Source organism: Phlebotomus papatasi, chromosome 1 (genome assembly GCF_024763615.1).
Source record: "Phlebotomus papatasi isolate M1 chromosome 1, Ppap_2.1, whole genome shotgun sequence".
Taxonomy (NCBI): Eukaryota; Metazoa; Arthropoda; class Insecta; order Diptera; family Psychodidae; genus Phlebotomus; species Phlebotomus papatasi.
In genome coordinates this window covers 69,394,262-69,413,810 of record NC_077222.1, presented here as the reverse complement: position 1 = coordinate 69,413,810, position 19,549 = coordinate 69,394,262, and the positions used below count along the sequence as shown (strand labels likewise).

Here is a 19,549-nt window from a genome sequence, read left to right as displayed (position 1 = left end):
TTTACCCATAGCCAATTACATATACCAGATTCTGAAAGCTAATGAACCAAGCTTTCCAACAATAGTTCACTCATCCAATTATGTTCATCAGGAGCTGAGATATACCACTCCAAACTTTTTACCTCTTCTACTGACAGAATATATGATCTCATCTAATATATTACTTACTAAATTGTTATATGATTAAATTTTAGTATAATATTGCACTCACTGTTTAAATTTATTTTTTTAATATAATTTTTGGACATAATAATTCTGAATGTGATTATATACAAAACAATGTAGTGTTCTAATTAAGTAATGGTTACGTTTACGTGCTAGTGTAATTCAAAATTTTATTATGACGCATACAAACAGGAATATTTGCGTTTAAATTGAAAACAGTGTTATTCAATTATGTCCCCTTTTAAATTTTACAATGACTATAACATGTTTTATGAATGCATGGCATGCAACACGCTCATTCTCTTTGCTAATACTATTTCAAATCTTACCCGAATGAATCTGAAAATGAAGGAATTCCATCATTTAATATTCTCTATACGTTTATCACTTTAAAAGCAATCTTTGTAATTACTTATAAAAGGAAGTGTGTTTGATTTAAAGCTGAATAAAAACAAACATATTCTAAAAGGATTGTGCAACCTTAGTCTGAATTTGAAAACTATTTTACTACACATCTTTTTTTTTAAATTGGAATTTTGAAATTTGCATCTGATAATTTCTAATCTAATAATCTAATAAATAATTTCAAGTTCATTGTACCACTCTAGACGTCTGAATAGTGAGATTTGTTTTGCCACTTAAGTAAATTGTTGTCAATTAAAACTTCTCAACGGCATTTTATGCATTAAAGGCTTCGTACTCTTGTATAGTTTGAAGAGAAATAAGAAAAAAATACAACGAGTGTGAAAAATTACTAAAATGAAATGTAAATTTATCACTTATTACTGGATCAAGAATGAAGTCTTCTGGTAATATTGGTCTAAGACATACTAACATCAAATGGGCGGTGAATTATAGAACGAGAAAAATTAGCATAAAATTTTTATCAGCAGAAAAGTAGAAAGGGATCATAAATCTCTTTAAACCGGAAATGCCAAGATGGTTCATAACTTCTTCATTTTCCCTTTGCTAAGATTATTTCACTAGGGGCTAGAACTGGATTGTTATACGACTTTTTCACCTATTTCCAAATAAAACTGGTTCTTACAATTATTTTATTTGGATCCACAATTATTTTGTCTATCCAAATTACATCATATTAAAACCCAGTTTCCATTAGAAATATGCGAAAAATTGTATTACAATGTAGCCCCACAGCTGAAAGTAGCCCCACTTCCCCGTACCTAGGGTAACTGTATCAAATTTCGGCATATTTGCATGCAAGCATCAAAGTCTTAAGTTTGAAATTCAATATATTTTTAATATAAATTGATTTTTTTTGTTACTTCTTTTTAAGGAGTGTTGCTTGGAACCTTGTAAAAAGTTTATCGTTTTTGTTTTCTCTAAAATCATTCTTTATAATTTAAAATGAATAAAAATATAGACATAGCTTTGGGTTATATTTCGGCCACCTTATTCTCATTAGGTCCTTGCCCTTTCAGAATTCTTCCAAAGTCTTTTTTCACATCATCTCGTTCGTCGAAGCTACATTTTCTGTTTTTTTTTTGTATTGTATAATCTCTGTAAGTTCACAAGAACTGATAATTTATAAAAAATTTGAGGAACAAAAGAAGTGGCCGAAATTACAAACTGGTCGAAATTACAAACTGGCCGAAATTTAGTACACTTACCGTACTGGTGAAATTTCATTTTCATTGATAATTTTCGCCAAAATACTGCCCGATCTCTAAATACCAATAAAAAGTACAACTTTTTTAACAAAAAATCCCAGCTAAATCCTCAGCGACTGCGAAATGGACTCTCGAAGTACTCCGGTCTATTAAATGTGTTTAGATGAAAAAGGAATATTACCTTTCAGGCTATATGCACTGGTAAAAATGAAAGGGTCACCCAGGCTCCTTTGAAAGGGTCACTGTTTTGACACCTATTTAACTCCGGAATAAACGAATAAAAACAATGAAAAAGTCATCTTTGGTTCTCACTTAGATGACAGAAATATGAATTGAATAATAGTTTATGATAAAACATAATCTATCGTGATTAATATGCATACAAAATTTCAAGAGATACAAGTGAACCCTTCAAAGGATCAAGTATGATCCATTTTTTCGGAAAAGGATCAATTTCACCCTTTTATTTTTACCAGTGTAGAAGATCACAAAATCAATCAAAATGTCACAATGCCTCGAGACATTGTCCCGAAGAGATCACAAACATAGGACACAATTTTGTTAAGGGGTTACGTGGGTCAAAAAGGGTTTTAAAAACATCATGTTTTCTCTAAGTTATTTTTAGTATTTTATCATTATAAAAAAATTTAATTCAAACCCTTACACATAAAAAAGTGTAACATTGGAACGAAAGATTTTGTTTTCTTTATCACAACTTTCTTTATAAGACAAAACATGGTGTAAAATACATTGAAAATGGTAATTGTTTACACGAAATGCTCACAAGAAACCAATTTTTATTTTGTTCCAAAAGTTCTTTATTCAAGGACTAGTTGAACTCATATTCTAAAAGTTTTATAAATAAATATTTAGTTTTTATTTTTAAATTTCTGATCAATTTACTCTGAGTGGTCTTGTCCACCGAAAAGTAAGCTTTTTCTTTAGAAAATATGATTTAAACGTTGCGCTTTTATTATGTCTAAGAGCTTGAATTATAAATAAATTTTTACAATGTTGAAGAAAAATTAGAGAAAACATGGTTTTTCTAGTCATTTGACCCACGTAAACCCTTGAAAAGGTAGGAGAAAGTACTCTTACAAGCAGAGTATTATGTGGATTGTAGAATGACTTCGCAAAAACGTTTGAGAGTCCTGAGGGTACAATAAATTCTTCGATTTATATGCCAGATGTGTTCAGGCGACACGTAATTAAATGTTCAGTCCCATAAAATATTTTAACCCTATTGCTTTTTCCAATTGATTTAGTTACAGCGCGAAACAATTCAAAGCTTCAGCCAGGGGCATATTTCCTATGTTTCCCATATATTTCTAGCGTGCCGAAAAAATTTTGGAGTTTATTCGGTGTTTTCTGTTATTATAGAATGAATTAGCAAAAAATACAAATACAAAATAAAAGCCAATTTAATATGGAATGGGCAACCGAAAACCCCAAATTGGCAACCTACGTAGTTTCGGAGATATCGCGTGAAATGTGTACGAAAACAGGAAAAAAATTACACTAAAACTGGTCCCATTCTTTAGAGCTAATGTCACCCCCCCTGGCTTCAGCAAATCAGAGAACGTGATGACACTAAAATTTTTATGGGAGTAAATATTTAATTTAATGCAAATTATGCTTTATCTTTGAAAATTTAAAATGACCCCAAATTTGTTTTGTAGTCCAAAAATATTTTTCTCACTTTAGAAGCCGTATTATAAAATTGATAAATTTTTTAGTGAACAGTTATTTAGAAAAAAATGGTTTTTGACATAGGTTTCACCGTGAGAGAAATACTTCAATTTCAATTTCAAGTTATTAATATTAGTACCTTTGAGCTTATTTTTGCTTTTGAAAGCTTTAACAGATACAGGACCTCAAAGAATTCCATGTTTAAATAATAGCGGCCACCGCCGTCTTAGCATTGTTGACCAATATTTCGAGTAAACACGATGGAAAACTCTTTCTCAGGTGGAATTAGGCTTTTGCATAATTTGAAAAGAGTTTGCATAAAATAAGCAAAAAAAAAAGAAAAAAAAACGCAGACTAATACGCCAATAATCATTTCATTAATTAATGCGATGTAGTAAAATTTTCCATTTAATTTTATTACACATATATTTTTGAATTCTTTCTCCTGTTCACAATTTCCCAGAAAATGTCAGAAAAATATTTTAATGAGAACATTACCTAATGCAAATGATGGTTCACAACATTTTGTTAAATTCATTCAAACATTCCTTGTGTTTAAAGTTGATTAAATATACTTCTATTTTTATCGAATGACTCTCTCATCATAGAAACTATCTATATGGTGACTGTACTCTTTGCCATTGAGAATAAGTAATATTTTTTCTGTTTAAGATGATGCGACAAGGTGAATGGTGCAAAAAAGTTGCAATGAGAAGTCGATTAACTATTTTGATAAGCAGAACGTTGACTAAGGTGACTCTCTTTCTTGCAAAATATTTTCCATGAAACTAGAATTTCTCTGAATTTGAAAAATTGCTGATACTAACTGGGTTAAAAAGTGTCTCAGTGGCACTTTTCACTCCATATACCTTTTCCTATTACATTTCACACTTATTGTTGTGTGCACAATTATAGAAAACATGAAGAATTCTCGTTGAGAGAAAATATTTTGTATTATATTATGAGAACTCTTGCAATTCCAATAATTTTTTTTCTTTATTATTTATAAAGTGTTGAACTGGAAGTCTTTAAGTGTTCACGAGCGAGGAATTTGCTATAATTCATCTTGGTTCCCACTCTGGTAGAAAAGATGTTAAAAAAAACGCTTCATAAATATCCATTTAATTTCATAAATTTAGTATGACAATTATGCTTTTGCACTGAATTGAGGCAACGAGCTGGTCGCGTCACTGGAGGAGAAAAATCGTTTATTTGAGTAACAGTCAATTAATTGTGCTGACCATTCTCTAAATTGCACATTCTTTTTTTTTCCTACTGTTGGTAATTCAACACTCTTTTAGAAAAATATGAGAAAATTGTGTATGAAAGTGTTGGAGAAATATGTCATTAACCTTGTTTATTTGCGCGCGATGGTAATTATTGACTTAAATTGAACTTGTGCAGTGCCTCTCTTTGGATATTTGATTGTTTAAAAGCCGTTTCTGGTACTTTAAATTGGGACAGATTTTCTGGATATTTTTCATAGCACAGATGTTCAATGGATGTTGGTGATTAACTTTAAATTGTATTTGAACAGTCACTGGATGGGATCTTTTTTCTACACTCACAATCTTAAGACTCTCTCCAATTGTGCACTCTTGTTTGGAGAATATGTTTCAAAGTTTGATTTTCAATTGAATTTTATACGATTGTAGAGTGCATACAAGAGAACTTTAAAAGAGAAGAAATATGATGTTTATTCTTCTTGGTGTATTTTCAGACAATTTCAAATTAAACATGCATTTTTATGCGCGTTCCAAAGGCATTTTTTGTTTAGGCATTATCGTGATCATAAAATTTGTGCCTATATAACCCCTGATGCGTTGGACGATGTTTGACCGTCGTGATCATTTCGTCACTCAGTTCTAAACAATATCTTATTCAGCGTTTCCAATTAAACTCCGAGGAAACATAAATTAGCAATTTAACCACAAAAGTTCTACGAATTTTGCCTTCAGCCAGTGAAGTCATCGATGAAACACCAATTGCATTCCACTTTTGAATTGCAAATCTTAGTAATTTCTATAGGGTAAGTGTGCCAAATTTCGGCATAGTTGCATGCAAGCGTCAAAGTCTCAAGTTTGAAATGTAACATTTTAAATACAAATTGATTTTTTTATTCTTTTTTCTGAAAGAGTGTTGCTGGGAACCTGGTAAAGAGTTTACCGTCTTTTTTTACTATAAAATGATTCTTAATACATTTTAAAATGAACAAAAATTTAGACACAGCTTTGGTGCCCTATTTCGGCCACCTTTATTCTCATGGTTACTTGCCCTTCGGGAATTCTTTCAATATCTTTTTCACGTCATCTCGTTTGTCGAAGCTACATTCTTTCTTATTCTTTTGCATTATAATCTCTAGAGTATGTAAAATCTGAAAGTTCATGGAAATTCGAGGAACAAAAAAGGTGGCCGAAATTGCAAGCTGGCCGGAATTTGGCACACTTACCCTATATTTCCTAATTGGAAATTATACCATTTTATTTGGAATGAGGCTCTTTTTTTTAGGTGTGTGTCCATGGATTGTGAGTGATGAATGGGCCAGGTTTTCCATCTCGGGAAGAGGAATTGTGCGTGATTGAGATGTGCGTGTTGGTTGGCGTATAAAAAGTGGAAAAAGTGGAGTATATGGATGTCATCGGTACATTGGAAGTTTTTATCTCCCTCATTCTTGAAATGATCAAGCTGTATCAAGCAAGAAAATACAGTTCTGTGTTCAAAATCTTAACACACATTTTGTATATTGGTTGAAATGGTTGAAATATTTAATCTTTTTCTACTGGAATGTATGCAATTTGAAATACCAACTAAATTCTTCAAATAAATATTTATAAGTTGGATATTGAGTTAAAATGCAATTTTGCCTGTATGTTTAACTCCTGTTTGCCGGAGGGATTATTTGTTTAAGTTCGTATAGGAATACTTGAATGTAAAATTAGCAAAGAGATGAGACATCACAGAATGAAGTATTTTAAGTTATGCTTAAAAAAATTGAGTTTCGTGTTATTCATTTGCATAGATTAGCAGTGCAACTTTTATGGAAAAAGCATTGTTTTCGTGCGTTTTAGCATTTCATAAAGTTTTTTTTCATTTCCTTATTCTTTTTTTGAATTGGAGCAGTTCATAAATCATCTAAAATTTTGATAAAATAGAAGTAATACACGTACAGAAAACGGGAGCCAAGTGAGAAATACTTCGCGGGGTGTTTGAACTTATATATTTGATACTTCGCCCTAAATGATTGGGTCTTTTAAGGGGTTGCCACCCCTTAATTACGTGGTTAAAAATAGTAGATAAAGAAATCGTTATATTTTTCTCTATTTTTTCAACATAATAAAAATTTATTTAATTCAAGCTCTTAGGTATTAATAATAATACAACATTAAAACTATTTTCTGAAATTTTGATTTAAAAAATTTAAAAATTCATCCTCTGGGACTTGATGTTCGGAGACCTGTTAGAAAAAGCATATTTTTCGTTGGACAAGATTTCTCGGAATTAGTTCACCTAAAATCTAAAAACCAATTTTTCCTGTTCGTTGATGAGGTAACATAATTCATTGAATGAAAGATTTTTGAAAAAGATTAAAATTGGATTCTTTTGAGCATTTTATACAAAAAATTATCATTTTTGACGTATTTTACACCACGTTTCATCTTGTAGAATAAGTTGTGATTAAGTAAACATAAAATCTTTCATTCAAGGATTAGTTTTGGTTTTGGAATTTCAGATGAACCAATTCCGAGAAATTTTGTCAACCGTAAAGTATGTTTTTTTTTTCAAAAAAAAATCTCCAAAAATCAAGTCTCAAGGGCTGAATTTTTAAAATTTTTAAATTAAAATTTCAGGAAATATAGTTTAAATGTTAGGGGAAATTGGGGCACCATCAAACACGGGGTACCACCAAACACTAATTTTTATTTCTAAACTACTTGGACTATCTCGACCATTCCTTCTCCTTCACTGGACAAGCATCCCTATAGTGCCTATAAATTCCTGTAGGTCTTATCCTCTGAAGTCGAATATCCGATTAAAAAATCGCAGTGTTTGGTGGTACCCCGTGTTTGGTGGTACCCCGTGTTTGGTGGTGCCCCAGTTTCCCCTATACTTTTATATGTCGCAGAGCTTGCATTAAACACATTTCTTATTATGCTGAAAAAAGATTGAGAAAATATTATGTTTTTTTTAAGTTTTATTGACCCACATAACCCCTTAATTGGGTTTCTAACTGATAATGAGTAAAGTAATTTTGAGAAATCTTCGAACCTATATAAAAAAGTAGAGATTTTTATTTTTTTTTTCTTTGATAAGTTAGTTTAGTTATTTATTTATAAATTACTGGTTTAGGTTTATTTATTACTGAAAGACTGATCAATAAAATCCGGTTTTAGTGTAATTCATTGTATTATATGCCTCTCAGGGCCATTTAATGCTTAATCTTGAAAAATCGTTAGAAAAGAGATAATTAAGCGTCATGGACGTATATGAGCTAAATATTCGCTTAGGATATTCCAAATAGAATATCCGAAAAATAAATGATAATCATTGGAATTTTCGTCAAAATAACCTTTCTAAAACCATGTCATAATCCCAGGTTAGTCTCAGGAGAGAGTATGTCTATGAGATTCCAAGTTGCAATCTCTTACCTTTTCACATTAAATGAATGATAAATTTTAATTTATACTCTTTAAGTAAAGGTAACATTTCTGAAAACCGAAATTAAATTGAGTAAAAAATTAGGACTAAAATTTTTTTTTGAGAAATTCTGAAATTCGAACGGAATCTTGATGGACAGACCACCAAGATTAGTAACGGGAGGAGAAGGATTAAACCAAATAAAGAATAACCAAATGAAGAAATTGGAACCGGGAGATTATAGAAAATCGAGAGATTACTTTTTCTATATGAATTGGAGTAAGAAAAAACTAATTGAAAGCAGTTTTTTTTTGTGATCGGAAGGTTTAGGCTATAGATTCACTGATTTTCTTCAGATTTTCTATTCAAGATCTTCTATCAGATCAATAAATCATAAAACACGTCTTACTGGCTATTAACAAGTGGAATTAAATTTTAAAATTTTGTGCATACAATGGCCTCTAAACCAGTTTAAATCCAACCTTAACCTTATTATTGGAGGGTCCCGCTCAAAATCCCGAAAGCCAAAATTCTGAAAAGCCAAAATCCCGAATGGTTTAAAATCTCGAAAAATCGTACTCCCGAAAAGTCGAAATCCTAAAAGCCGAAACCCTGAAAGCTGAAATCCCGAAAGCAAAAACCGTGAACGTAAAAATCTCGAATGCCGTAATCAAAAGCTCTAAATCCCGAATGCCAAAATCCTAAATTCTTAAGTGACAGGTACTCCCACGATTTCACCCGTCCTTGTTGGAGACAAAGGGAAATTTCTGTATTTTTGGGAAATTATAACACACATTATTTTCTGTATAATTTCAACCTTTTTATGGTGTTGATTAATTCGAGATTTTGGCTTTCGGGATTTTAATCCTTTCAGGATTGGGACGTTCGGGATTTTGGCGTTCGGAATTTTGGCATTTGGGATATTGGTGTTCGAGATTTTTCGAGATTTTGACCCATTCGAAATTCTCACCCATTCGGGATTTTTTCTCTTTGGTACGGTTATTAATACAGTAGACTCTCTCAAATTCGGGCATTTGGGACCGATATGTCACCCGAATTAGAGAGAAATTCGGGCATCAAATTATTTGAAATGCAACAATTTTTTATTCATCTGCAAACACATATTGAGTTTACATACTGTAAATTTCATGAAAATCCCTTAATAATGCAAAATCCCATTAAAACTAAGACAAACCATGACAAATTTGAGCATATTTGCTTCATTTGATAATTATAATCAAACTTGAAAAATGTCAACAAACTTTTTTCGAATTATGCAAAACGCACAATAACTTCTTCTTCTTTTGTTTTACGTTTTGGCTGTCGGACTCAATTAGGTCCATGTAGCCATTTCGTTCGCTCACTTTAAATTTTAATTTTTTTTTCATTTATCACTTTATTTTATTTTTTAACGTTCACTGTTTTTTTTTTAATTATTATATGCTCACTTTTTATTTATTTAATGAATTAAAATATGTCTTCTTTGTCTTTTGATTTACTTTTCCATGAAGTTTTTATGCTCACTCTTTTTTTTATCCCATTATATCATTTACTCGTCTCTGACTAAATGCTTTCCACTGATTCCAAGCTCCACGTTAATCTATTTTCACCGTCATATTCCCTATTTTGTGATCTTCTTGAGTTCTTCTATTTAATGTTTGAAGGCTTTCTCTGGTCTTGGTCACCAAGATTTTCCTTCCGGTCTAAATAACTTTGCGCTCCCAGTTTATTGCTTCCTCTAGTATCTAGTTCTTTTCCAATATCATCTGGTTGTTCCCACATTGAAAAATTTGCAACACTTCTCGCCGGTGGAGGTTTTTCTGCTTGCTTTTGCATGAATTCATTGGGGACGCCGTCGGATTTAACCTCAAATTTTATTTCTCTTACTGATTTCACTCTGAATCTAATTTCCTTATAAAATTTCTACTCAAATTTAATCATTGTGATTTTAACTTTAATTTGGGCACTCATTTTATATGATATAGCACTAATTTTTATCAAGATCATAATTTTCTTTATGCTCTGAATTCAATATGGACTTATCGTCGCGCTCTTTTTTCGGACTATGCACAATAACTTTTGTTTAGTAAATATGTTTTTGACATTTCAATGAGAGTGAGTGAGATCTAGATCTAGTCATCTCGCTCATTCCCATGGGGAATTTTGAAAACATGTTTGCAAACAAAAGTTATTGTACGCTGGTCATTAACCTGCTGCCCGAATTAAAAAGTAGCCCGATTCTAAAAGAGCCGAATTAGCGAGAGTCTATTCTATTGTATCTCTACAACTTTTTTGAACGTACAAATTCTACAAAGTTATGCGGGTAGTATTTTGTACTTTTTTCGTCACTTATTTATTAAAGAAAGTTTAACTTCTTCTACTTTATGTTTTATACTGTTCAGACTATAATCTCAATTACTTGCTCGTTTATTTCTAATTTATTGGTAGTAAGTCCACAATTCAATATTTGTGTTACTATTTCAATTGTGGATCTGTAAATCTGGATAGGAATGAGAGAAAGAGATCCATTGCATGATTTTCAAGTTGTTGTGGGTCAAATTTCCAATATGAGATCATGTTGCACATTTGTGTATAAGAACTGAAAATGTCTCTTTACACACTTTGTCATTCAAAGCAGCATAATGTAGTAATAGTTTTGCTGCAGAACATGAAATCGAGAAACTCTTTGGCGCGACGCAGCCAATTTAAATGAAAAGAGGCACAGCATTCTCTCCATTAACATTTATGGCAAAAGTTATAAGTAATAACTTGTTGAACAATTTTAAACATTGAGCTGTGTATCTTGTTTGGAAAATTGAACTGAGCTCCTTTTTATTTTTATTTTTTGCCCTGTACGTACGTGAACAAAAAAATAAATAAATAAAATTACTAATTTTAATACACTTTTGCGTTTGTTTAAACTCGTTTTTTTTTGCATACATTTTCCTTTGTAGATTCAACGGATATTGTTGATTGCAAGTTGAAGTTGATTCTTGGTCTGATATGGACACTTATTCTTCACTATTCCATCTCAATGCCAATGTGGGAGGGTGAGGATGACAGTCAGCTCAATGGCAGTGGTCCAACACCTAAACAACGTCTTATGGGATGGATTCAGAGTAAGATTCCAGACTTGCCTATTGGGAACTTCACGACTGATTGGAATGATGGGAAGGCTGTTGGTGCTCTTGTTGATGCTGTGGCACCGGGATTGTGTCCAGATTGGGAGATGTGGGATCCCAAAGATGCTGCCCAGAATGCATCAGAGGCCATGGGACTTGCTGATGATTGGCTCAATGTTCGCCAATTGATACGTCCGGAGGAGATTGTCAATCCCAAGGTTGATGAACAATCCATGATGACATACTTGTCTCAGTATCCCAATGCCAAGCTAAAATCTGGTGCTCCCCTTCGTCCCAAGACAAATCCCAATAGGTGAGTGTAAATTATTTTGTCTACCTCTCTATCAATGCAACTTTATCTCCTTCACTTTGATATCATCCCTTTATCTAATTTTACTGTGATAGTTGAAAATGAGGAATGTCTACTGGAAGAATTAATATTCTTTTTTATTTTGGTAAATTTCTCTGTGATTTCAATACAGCATTCCACCACCTCGGTAAGTGAGGAATGCCTCTGAGGAAGAAGCAAAATCAGACAAACCAAAAAAAAAAATACCGTGAATTTGCTTTGGCCACAAATTCTTTATAGCAAAAAGCGATTTTTGTTCTAATCAACTCCTTTCTCTCTATACACACTCTAATCGTGCTTTTATCTCAGTGTTCACATGTTCTCTTTCAACACGCTATTGAAGCTGTAATTTATATTTGTTGCTGTATTTCAAACTAATTGGCTTTTCTTCACAGTTCATCTTAAAAGCAAAGAAAATTAAAATTTGCTGCATAGGAAAAGAAGTACATTTTACCAAAGTAAAGAAAGAGAGAGAAAAGAGAGAAACAACAAAACACTAGTTCAATGTGTGTTAGTTTTTCTTTTTTTTTTGTTTTAGTTAATAGTTTGTTGATAATTGCAGTATTTGAAATGAATGAGTATTTAATGTTGATATCGATAAGAAATTAATAACTTACAGTGAGTCTTAAATATATGAAGACAGTTTGAGAATGAATTTAACTTCAGAGTTTATTTTTTTTATAGGGAAAAATGTATAACTGATTATTTCATAAAATTGGATATTTTTTATTTTAAAATTCAATCTTCAAATTAAAACAGAAATGCGTAAAGATTTTTCAACACCAAGAAACATAGCAATTTACTAAAAATATGATAGAATTTACCATAAATGTATACTCAGAAAAATAATCGACTAAAACTTACTCGAATCGGTGTTGAATTAACTCTTTTTCGTAGTGATTTCCGATTAACTATATTTAGTGTTGATTTTACTTCTATTTAGGTGTAATATACAGAAGAGGTGTTTTAACTTTTTTATCCTAAAATTTACATGACAAAAGAGTGTAAATAATTCTTTTTAAGATTGAAAATAACTCGTTTAAGAGTTAAAATAACTCGTTTCAAGAGTTAAAAAAAAATCTTTTTTTGAGTTAATATAACTCTTTCAAATCCCAAAATGGATAGATTTTGAAAATTTTATGTCTTTTTATTTTATTTTTTTCTTTATCAATATTTTCTTGATCTCAAGTTCTCTATGTTCCGAGCGAAATATCACGTATGATTCATGCACATGTCTTTATGAAACACTTTTACGGCGTTATCACACTTACACATTAAAATTTTAACGTGATTCACATTAATTGTCGCTTGTGAGCGTCCAAATATGTTATTTGTGTCTTTGAGTCACTTAATATTTGGGGTTTTTCAATTTATTAATAAAGAAGTGGACTTGGCCTGCAAAAATAAGTTTAAATTTACCTAAAGTATAAATATTTTTCACATTAAAAAATTAAAGAGAAAATCGCATTAATTTTTCGCATTAATGCTATAAATCAATTTATATCAAATTTTGCGGACCAAGTCTACCTTTTTATCAACAAATAGTTCAAATTTTGAATATAAAATGATTCAATCACACATTTGGACTCTCACCAGCGACAATTAATGTGAATTATATTAAAATTTTAATGTGCAAGTGTGATAACACAGTTAGGCATTTTTCTAGTTGATGTTGCATATGAACTTTGTCACACAAAAATCTTCTTGACTGAATTATATTATTAAAACGAAAACACTTACGCTTAAGCATATACTTCAGTCAAGATGAAATTTTACATCGAAAAAGAGTAATAATTACATCGATATCCGACGAATTAATTCAACTCGCGCGAAGTGTTGTTTCAACTCTATTTACTAAAATTTACAACGAAAAAGAGTAACAATTACATCGATATTCTTTGAGTTAATTCAACTCAGCTATAGAGTTGTTTCAACTCTACATTTTTTCTTAGTGTATTAAAGGAGATATAAAGTATAGTGGACTTACCAAAAACTCGAGAAGAATTTCATTCTTGCTTTTATTATTTTGTTTATTTCAATATTCACAAAATATTCGATATTAAAAACTGTAATATAGTTTTTTTTATTTGCATAAAAATTCCTCTTGCGAAAAGTATTTCATCTTAATTAAATTGAATAATTTTAATTGATTTTTTAATTGCAATTTACAGTTCTATAATTTTTAAGGTGATAGCTTGTCATATTCGTAATTTATTTTATTATCTTTTGATATGAATTATTAAGTTTAAATATTTTTTCAATATACTGAAAACTAAATATTTTTCATGCAATAGAAAATTATATGACCTTACTAATCATTTTCTAAAATTCCAACGTCGGAAATATAAGTATTAGTATTATAAACGTTATTACTTTAAAAAATCAAATCTCTCATTATTTTTTGTAAGTAAATTTTATAAAAAATACTAAAAATTAAAAAAATTAAATTGGAATTTTATTATTATAGTTTTGGTAAAGTTTATCCAAATATCATTTTACGGTAAATATCCTAATTCAAAACCATTTCCAGACGCTTTAACTTTGACAGAAGATTCAACACATTAAGTTCATATTTTTTCTGAAGAGAATTACATAAATTTGCTCCTTGACTCTTCTAGAATGTTACTGTTTAGTGAAAATTATTTAAATATAATTTGAAAACTTCTTAAATACAAGAAAAATAAGCGAGTGTAAAATGTTTCTATTGGAAATGAATTAATCCAAATGGAGACAAGGCAAAGTTTCTAATTGGAGACAGAGTAAGTGAAACCGCGACGAAAGGCTTCCAAAACCTTGTTGAGTTGCTCTTGAGCGCTGGATTTATTCCTGGTCTTTTCTCATTTCTCATCTAAAACAATAAGAAAACTCTCCAAAAAATCATACTTCCGGGGTTTCTTATTGAAGCATTTGCAGACACTTCAGGAAAACCCTTTTTGTTCACGAAAATTGTAATTATTTCATTTGAAAACTTCACGTACCGTTAACAATAAAGATTAGTATTTAATTTCACAAAACTCTGCCAGAAATATGACATAAATGTTAAACAAAACGAATAAACAACAGTCACCTTATTGTGTTTTTCATTGAAAAACATGGTCGATCGATGAAAAATTCGATGGTGAAAAGGTACACTTTTAATTTTTCTGAGAAATTTATAAATTAATATTTGTGAATATGAATGGATTTTCGCTTTATTCGCAGCAAAATTAACTAACTGTATTTATCATGGAAAAAATGATGTTTCCATTTGGAGTAGCGAAAAGTTTCCATTTGGAACAGGTTTTGAATTAGCTTAATTTACCCTATACGTAGTTCATCTTTTACCATATTTCTGGTACATTCTGTCATAATTATAGTGATTCCCGCTATATTTTATTATAAAGAATGAATAATTTCTAAACAGTGTATTACACAGTAGAAAAAATTAAGACTATTATAGTTGAATTTGGAATAGTTGAATTTAAAAATTGTTGAATTTTTAGGTATAAATTAAAAAATTGGTTAATTCTGTTTATTGTTGAATTTTCATTTCGAAGATTTTGATTTTTTGCCTTTTTAGACATTTTTATTGGTTTTTCCTGTACTCGGGATCCTCCCTAATGCGAGATAATTATATCTGATGCTCGGATCTTCACGATATACTTATTATGCATATAAATATTTGATGTTCCATATGACTTGCCCAATGAAAAGCATCTCGACTGAAGTATATGTCTTAATTGGAAATTCATTAATTTTTACACAACTTTTGTTTAAAAATTCAACAAATTTGGTTGAAATACACAAGGCTTCACACTATAATAGTGTTAAAAATTGTGATCACACTATAATAATGTGAAAAACTGTAATCATACTATAATAGTGGTAATTTTAGAATTTGTTAAACAGTTTTAAATCACAAAACATTGTTGAAAAAATTTTATGATTATAACAGTGAGAAATTTTACACAGATCGCAATTAAATAATTAATCAGAGGCGTGCAAGAACCGTTAAACCGAATAAACGTCAAATAAAACATATGTACGTCAATGGTCAAAACGCTACCAGAACAAATTAATTTTGACGTTTATTCGGTTTTTAACGGTTCTTGCACACCTCTGAATTAATTTATCCGATTTCACACTATTATAGTGTTAAAATTAAACACCTTTTCAAATTAAACAACATTGTTGAAAATTTTTCAAGTATAATAGTGTTAATTTTCAATCACCACGAGACAATATATTACCAAAATGTTGTGCATTTTTTAAACATTTTTAAATTAAACAACTAAAATGGTCGATTTTGCACTATTATAGTAGTAAAATTTTACACATTTTTTTTTACTGTAAACATTTTTATGGTAGATTCTGCTTATTAATATTAAAAGTCCGTTTTTCCTTATTTGTTTGTCATGAAAATGGAATTGTATGAATATATTCGTTCCTGAAACTGTCTTCATCCTTTTTTTTGACCCATTGTAATTGATGGGACAATCATAACTAGAACAGGTGCTTATATCAATTTTTCTAGGGTTCGTGCTTATGGTCCAGGAATTGAACCAGTCGGACCTGTAGTTGGTGCTCCGGCCAATTTCACTGTGGAGACCTTCTCAGCTGGCAAGGGTGTGGTGGATGTGACTGTTGTGGCACCCAATGGTGCCTCTGAGAAGGCAGACTGTCGGTACAATAATGACAAAAATCTCACATATTCAGTGTCTTATGTGCCTAAAGTGGAGGGACCTCACAAGGTCTATGTCAAATATTCCGGTCGAGATATTCCCAAGAGTCCGTATGAAGTGCGTGTGGAGGGTCATGCAGGAGATGCATCAAAAGTCACAGCTAGTGGTCCTGGTTTGCAGGCTGATGGAGTTAGTGTCAATCGGCCGACATTCTTTGACATTTTCACCAAGGATGCCGGACGTGGGGTGCCTGAAGTGATAATTCTCGATCCGGCTGGGCATAAGACAACAGTTCCGGCCAAAGTCAGGCAAACATCTCCGGATGTATGGAGATGTGAATATATGTCTAGCCATGTTGGTCTCCATTCTGTCAATATATTCTATGCTGGCAAAGCCATTAAAAATAGTCCCTTTGGCGTTCGTGTTGCACCAGGTGAGTGATGCGCAGACAGATTCATGAGAAAAAGACATTCATCATCATCATCACGGCATATTTTGTTTGATGTCATGTCATGACTTCTGTTGCAGTGTCTGATGCAAGGAAGGTACGTGCCAGTGGACGTGGACTTCAACCGACAGGTGTTAGAGTGGGGGATGTGGGTGATTTTAAGATTTACACTGAAGGTGCAGGTGAAGGTAATCCCGAGGTGAGGATTATTGGTCCGGGTGGGGTCAATGAAAATATCACCATCAAAAAAGTCAATCCAACAACCTACGAGGCTGTCTATCTGCCCAAGAAGGAGGGTCGCTATGTCGTCATGGTGACATTCAATGGGCAGGAGATTCCCAAATCACCCTTCGAAGTAATGGTGGGTCCACATAAGGAATCAACAATTGTTGCCTATGGTCCGGGACTCACGGGCGGAATTGTTGGGTATCCAGCGGCATTTGTGGTGGAAACAAATGGGGAGACTGGAGCACTGGGTTTCAGTGTAGCAGGACCTTCTCAGGCAGAGATTGACTGCACGGACAATGGTGATGGATCGGCTTTAGTGAAGTACCATCCGACAGCTCCTGGAGAATATGCAGTGCATATTCTGTGTGACTCTGAAGATATTCCCAAGAGTCCACATATTGCTCAAATTATCCCACAATCGGACTTCCATCCTAACTTTGTGAAATCCTTCGGACCAGGACTTCAGGCTAATGGTGTGGTGACTAATCAACCCACGGAATTCACAGTAGATGCACGAAAGGCAGGATCAGCGCCACTTGAAGTAAAGGCACAAGATTCCAATGGTACTCCAGTTCATGTGGCGGTGCATGATAAGCCTGATGGAACGAAACTATGCACTTATACGCCTAAATCCAATTTGCCTCACACTGTCGAAGGTAAGAATAATTTACAATTTTTAGCAGAATGTATATCGGTATCCGGGTGACTTTGGCCTGCGGAGGTGACTTTGCTACCTCGTTAGTCGTCATTTTTTTCAGATGTTTTTTCAGCTGATCGGACATGGTAGACACACTGAAGAGAAATCCGAAAAAGTTAAAATAATATTCCGGAAATGTTAATTTTACCCTGAAGATCAAAAATCTGTGTAAATATTACCCTTTTTAGGTGTATTAGGGGTTAAAGGTACCCTTTTTCATGTTGATTTTACCCTCAATAAGGTGTAAAATCAACATTAGAAAATGTTGATATATTTTTACACCTAAAAAGTGTTAAATTTCTGAGGAACAAATGTTAATCGCACCCTTTTTTTCTCAGTGTAGAATCAGGGAAGATCATCCTTAAGTGCTAAAATTAAAGAAAAACTTACGACAAAGTTATCTTCAGAGGCCAAAGTCTCCCTATCACCGGGGAGAGCTTCAAAGAAATACACGTCTTAATGTTCACAGAATTTAATATTTTACGTTAATTCATTACAAAAACTTCATAAATTCGCATAGAGTAATTATTTAATAAAAGAATTTGTCAACCAGAATTCAAATTAGGAAAGATTAAAAGGAAAAATATTATCAAAATTGAAGCGGTATCAAAATTTCCGTATGTAAGCGTACAAAGAAAAGTGCCATAAAATGTATTTCTGCCTTTGTTCAGCTTCCCACGTCATTGAAGAACTAAAACTACTAAAAAAAAAGCTTTTTTTTAACAGATATTTGCATTAAATTGCGTAAACGTAAATTATTCAAAATCGTATAGTATCGGAATGGTTTATGGTCCCATTCTAATGAAAAATGAACATGTTGTTTTTTTGAGCACTTTACTGTTCTCAAGTGGTTCTGCATTATCTACTTTTCCCCTTGTTAGTTTCTGTCTCAACTGTTTTCCCCAGTCATCGTGTTATAAAACTATACCAAATAGTCGTGATAGGGACCAATACAAAGAAGAATCGATTGTGTAGAAGCATTCTAGAACAGTAAAGTGCTAAAAAACATGTTCATTTTTCATTGGAACACCACCTTAACATTTAAGAAAAAGAGAGTCAAAAATCGTGGTTTAGAGGTTTTTCTGACAGTTTATAGCAAAACATGACTTTAGATGGTATTAGGAAAACTTTTATTTTTGATTTTCAGTATTGAATTGAGCCTTAAAATCGTTCTTTATCTCAAAGTTGTGAAGAATAATGGTGCTATTCCAATGAAAAATTAACATTATTTTTTTTAACTTTTACTGTTCTGAATTCCTTCTACATAATGTACTTTTTCTTTGTATTGGTTCATGTCACGACTGTTTGGTGGTTTTAGAATACGGTGAGAACTGGAGAAAATAGTCGTGATAGGAACTAATACAAAGAAAAGTCGATAATGCAGAAGCACTTGAGAACAGTCATGTGCTAAAGATATGTTCAGGAGAAACATTTTCCCTTTTGATTTTTCATTGGAATAGCACCATATTTTAGATGAATAAGCTTTTCAATCTCTCACTCAGTCAGAATTCAGTTTAGGAGGAATACTCAGTTTTTGTAATACTGAAGTAAATGCAGTACTGCTAAAAGGAAAAAGAAAATAAGTAGAGGAATCTGGGGAATCTGAGTAAAAAATGTGACAAACAGCTATTTTATGTTTTCGTAAACCGGCAAAAGCCGTAAAAAGATTTTTAATTGGTGTAATTTTAATGAGAAATATACCTCTCAACGACCTTGTTGAAGATTATGTCTGTTGCCTAATAAAATAATATTTTTCAAATAATTTTTCTCAAAGTATTTTGAGCATGATTTTTTTTCTGATGGGAAAAAGTGAACTAGAGTCATTCATTGGAGACTTTTCTACATTTTTTTCTTAGATCTTCTGCCACTTTTTATCTCAAGTGGTTGTTTTTGATAAAAGTATTTTATCAAATACTTTTAGTTA

General features: G+C 31.9%; 1 protein-coding gene across 6 annotated transcripts in view; it reads left to right on the top strand.

Moving 5' to 3' along the window:
- LOC129798703 (filamin-A) overlaps nt 1-19,549 on the top strand; it is a 99,319-nt gene that overhangs the window by 22,903 nt on the left and 56,867 nt on the right. For 4 of the 6 annotated variants that reach the window (XM_055842024.1, XM_055841989.1, XM_055841998.1 and 1 more), the window contains 4 exons: nt 11,075-11,555; nt 11,725-11,739; nt 16,105-16,685; nt 16,781-17,584. In XM_055842024.1, coding sequence (XP_055697999.1) covers nt 11,075-11,555; nt 11,725-11,739; nt 16,105-16,685; nt 16,781-17,584 — 1,881 coding nt within the window. The remainder of the gene's footprint in view (nt 1-11,074; nt 11,556-11,724; nt 11,740-16,104; nt 16,686-16,780; nt 17,585-19,549) is intronic. The other 2 variants (XM_055842033.1, XM_055842006.1) reach the window with 1 other exon arrangement.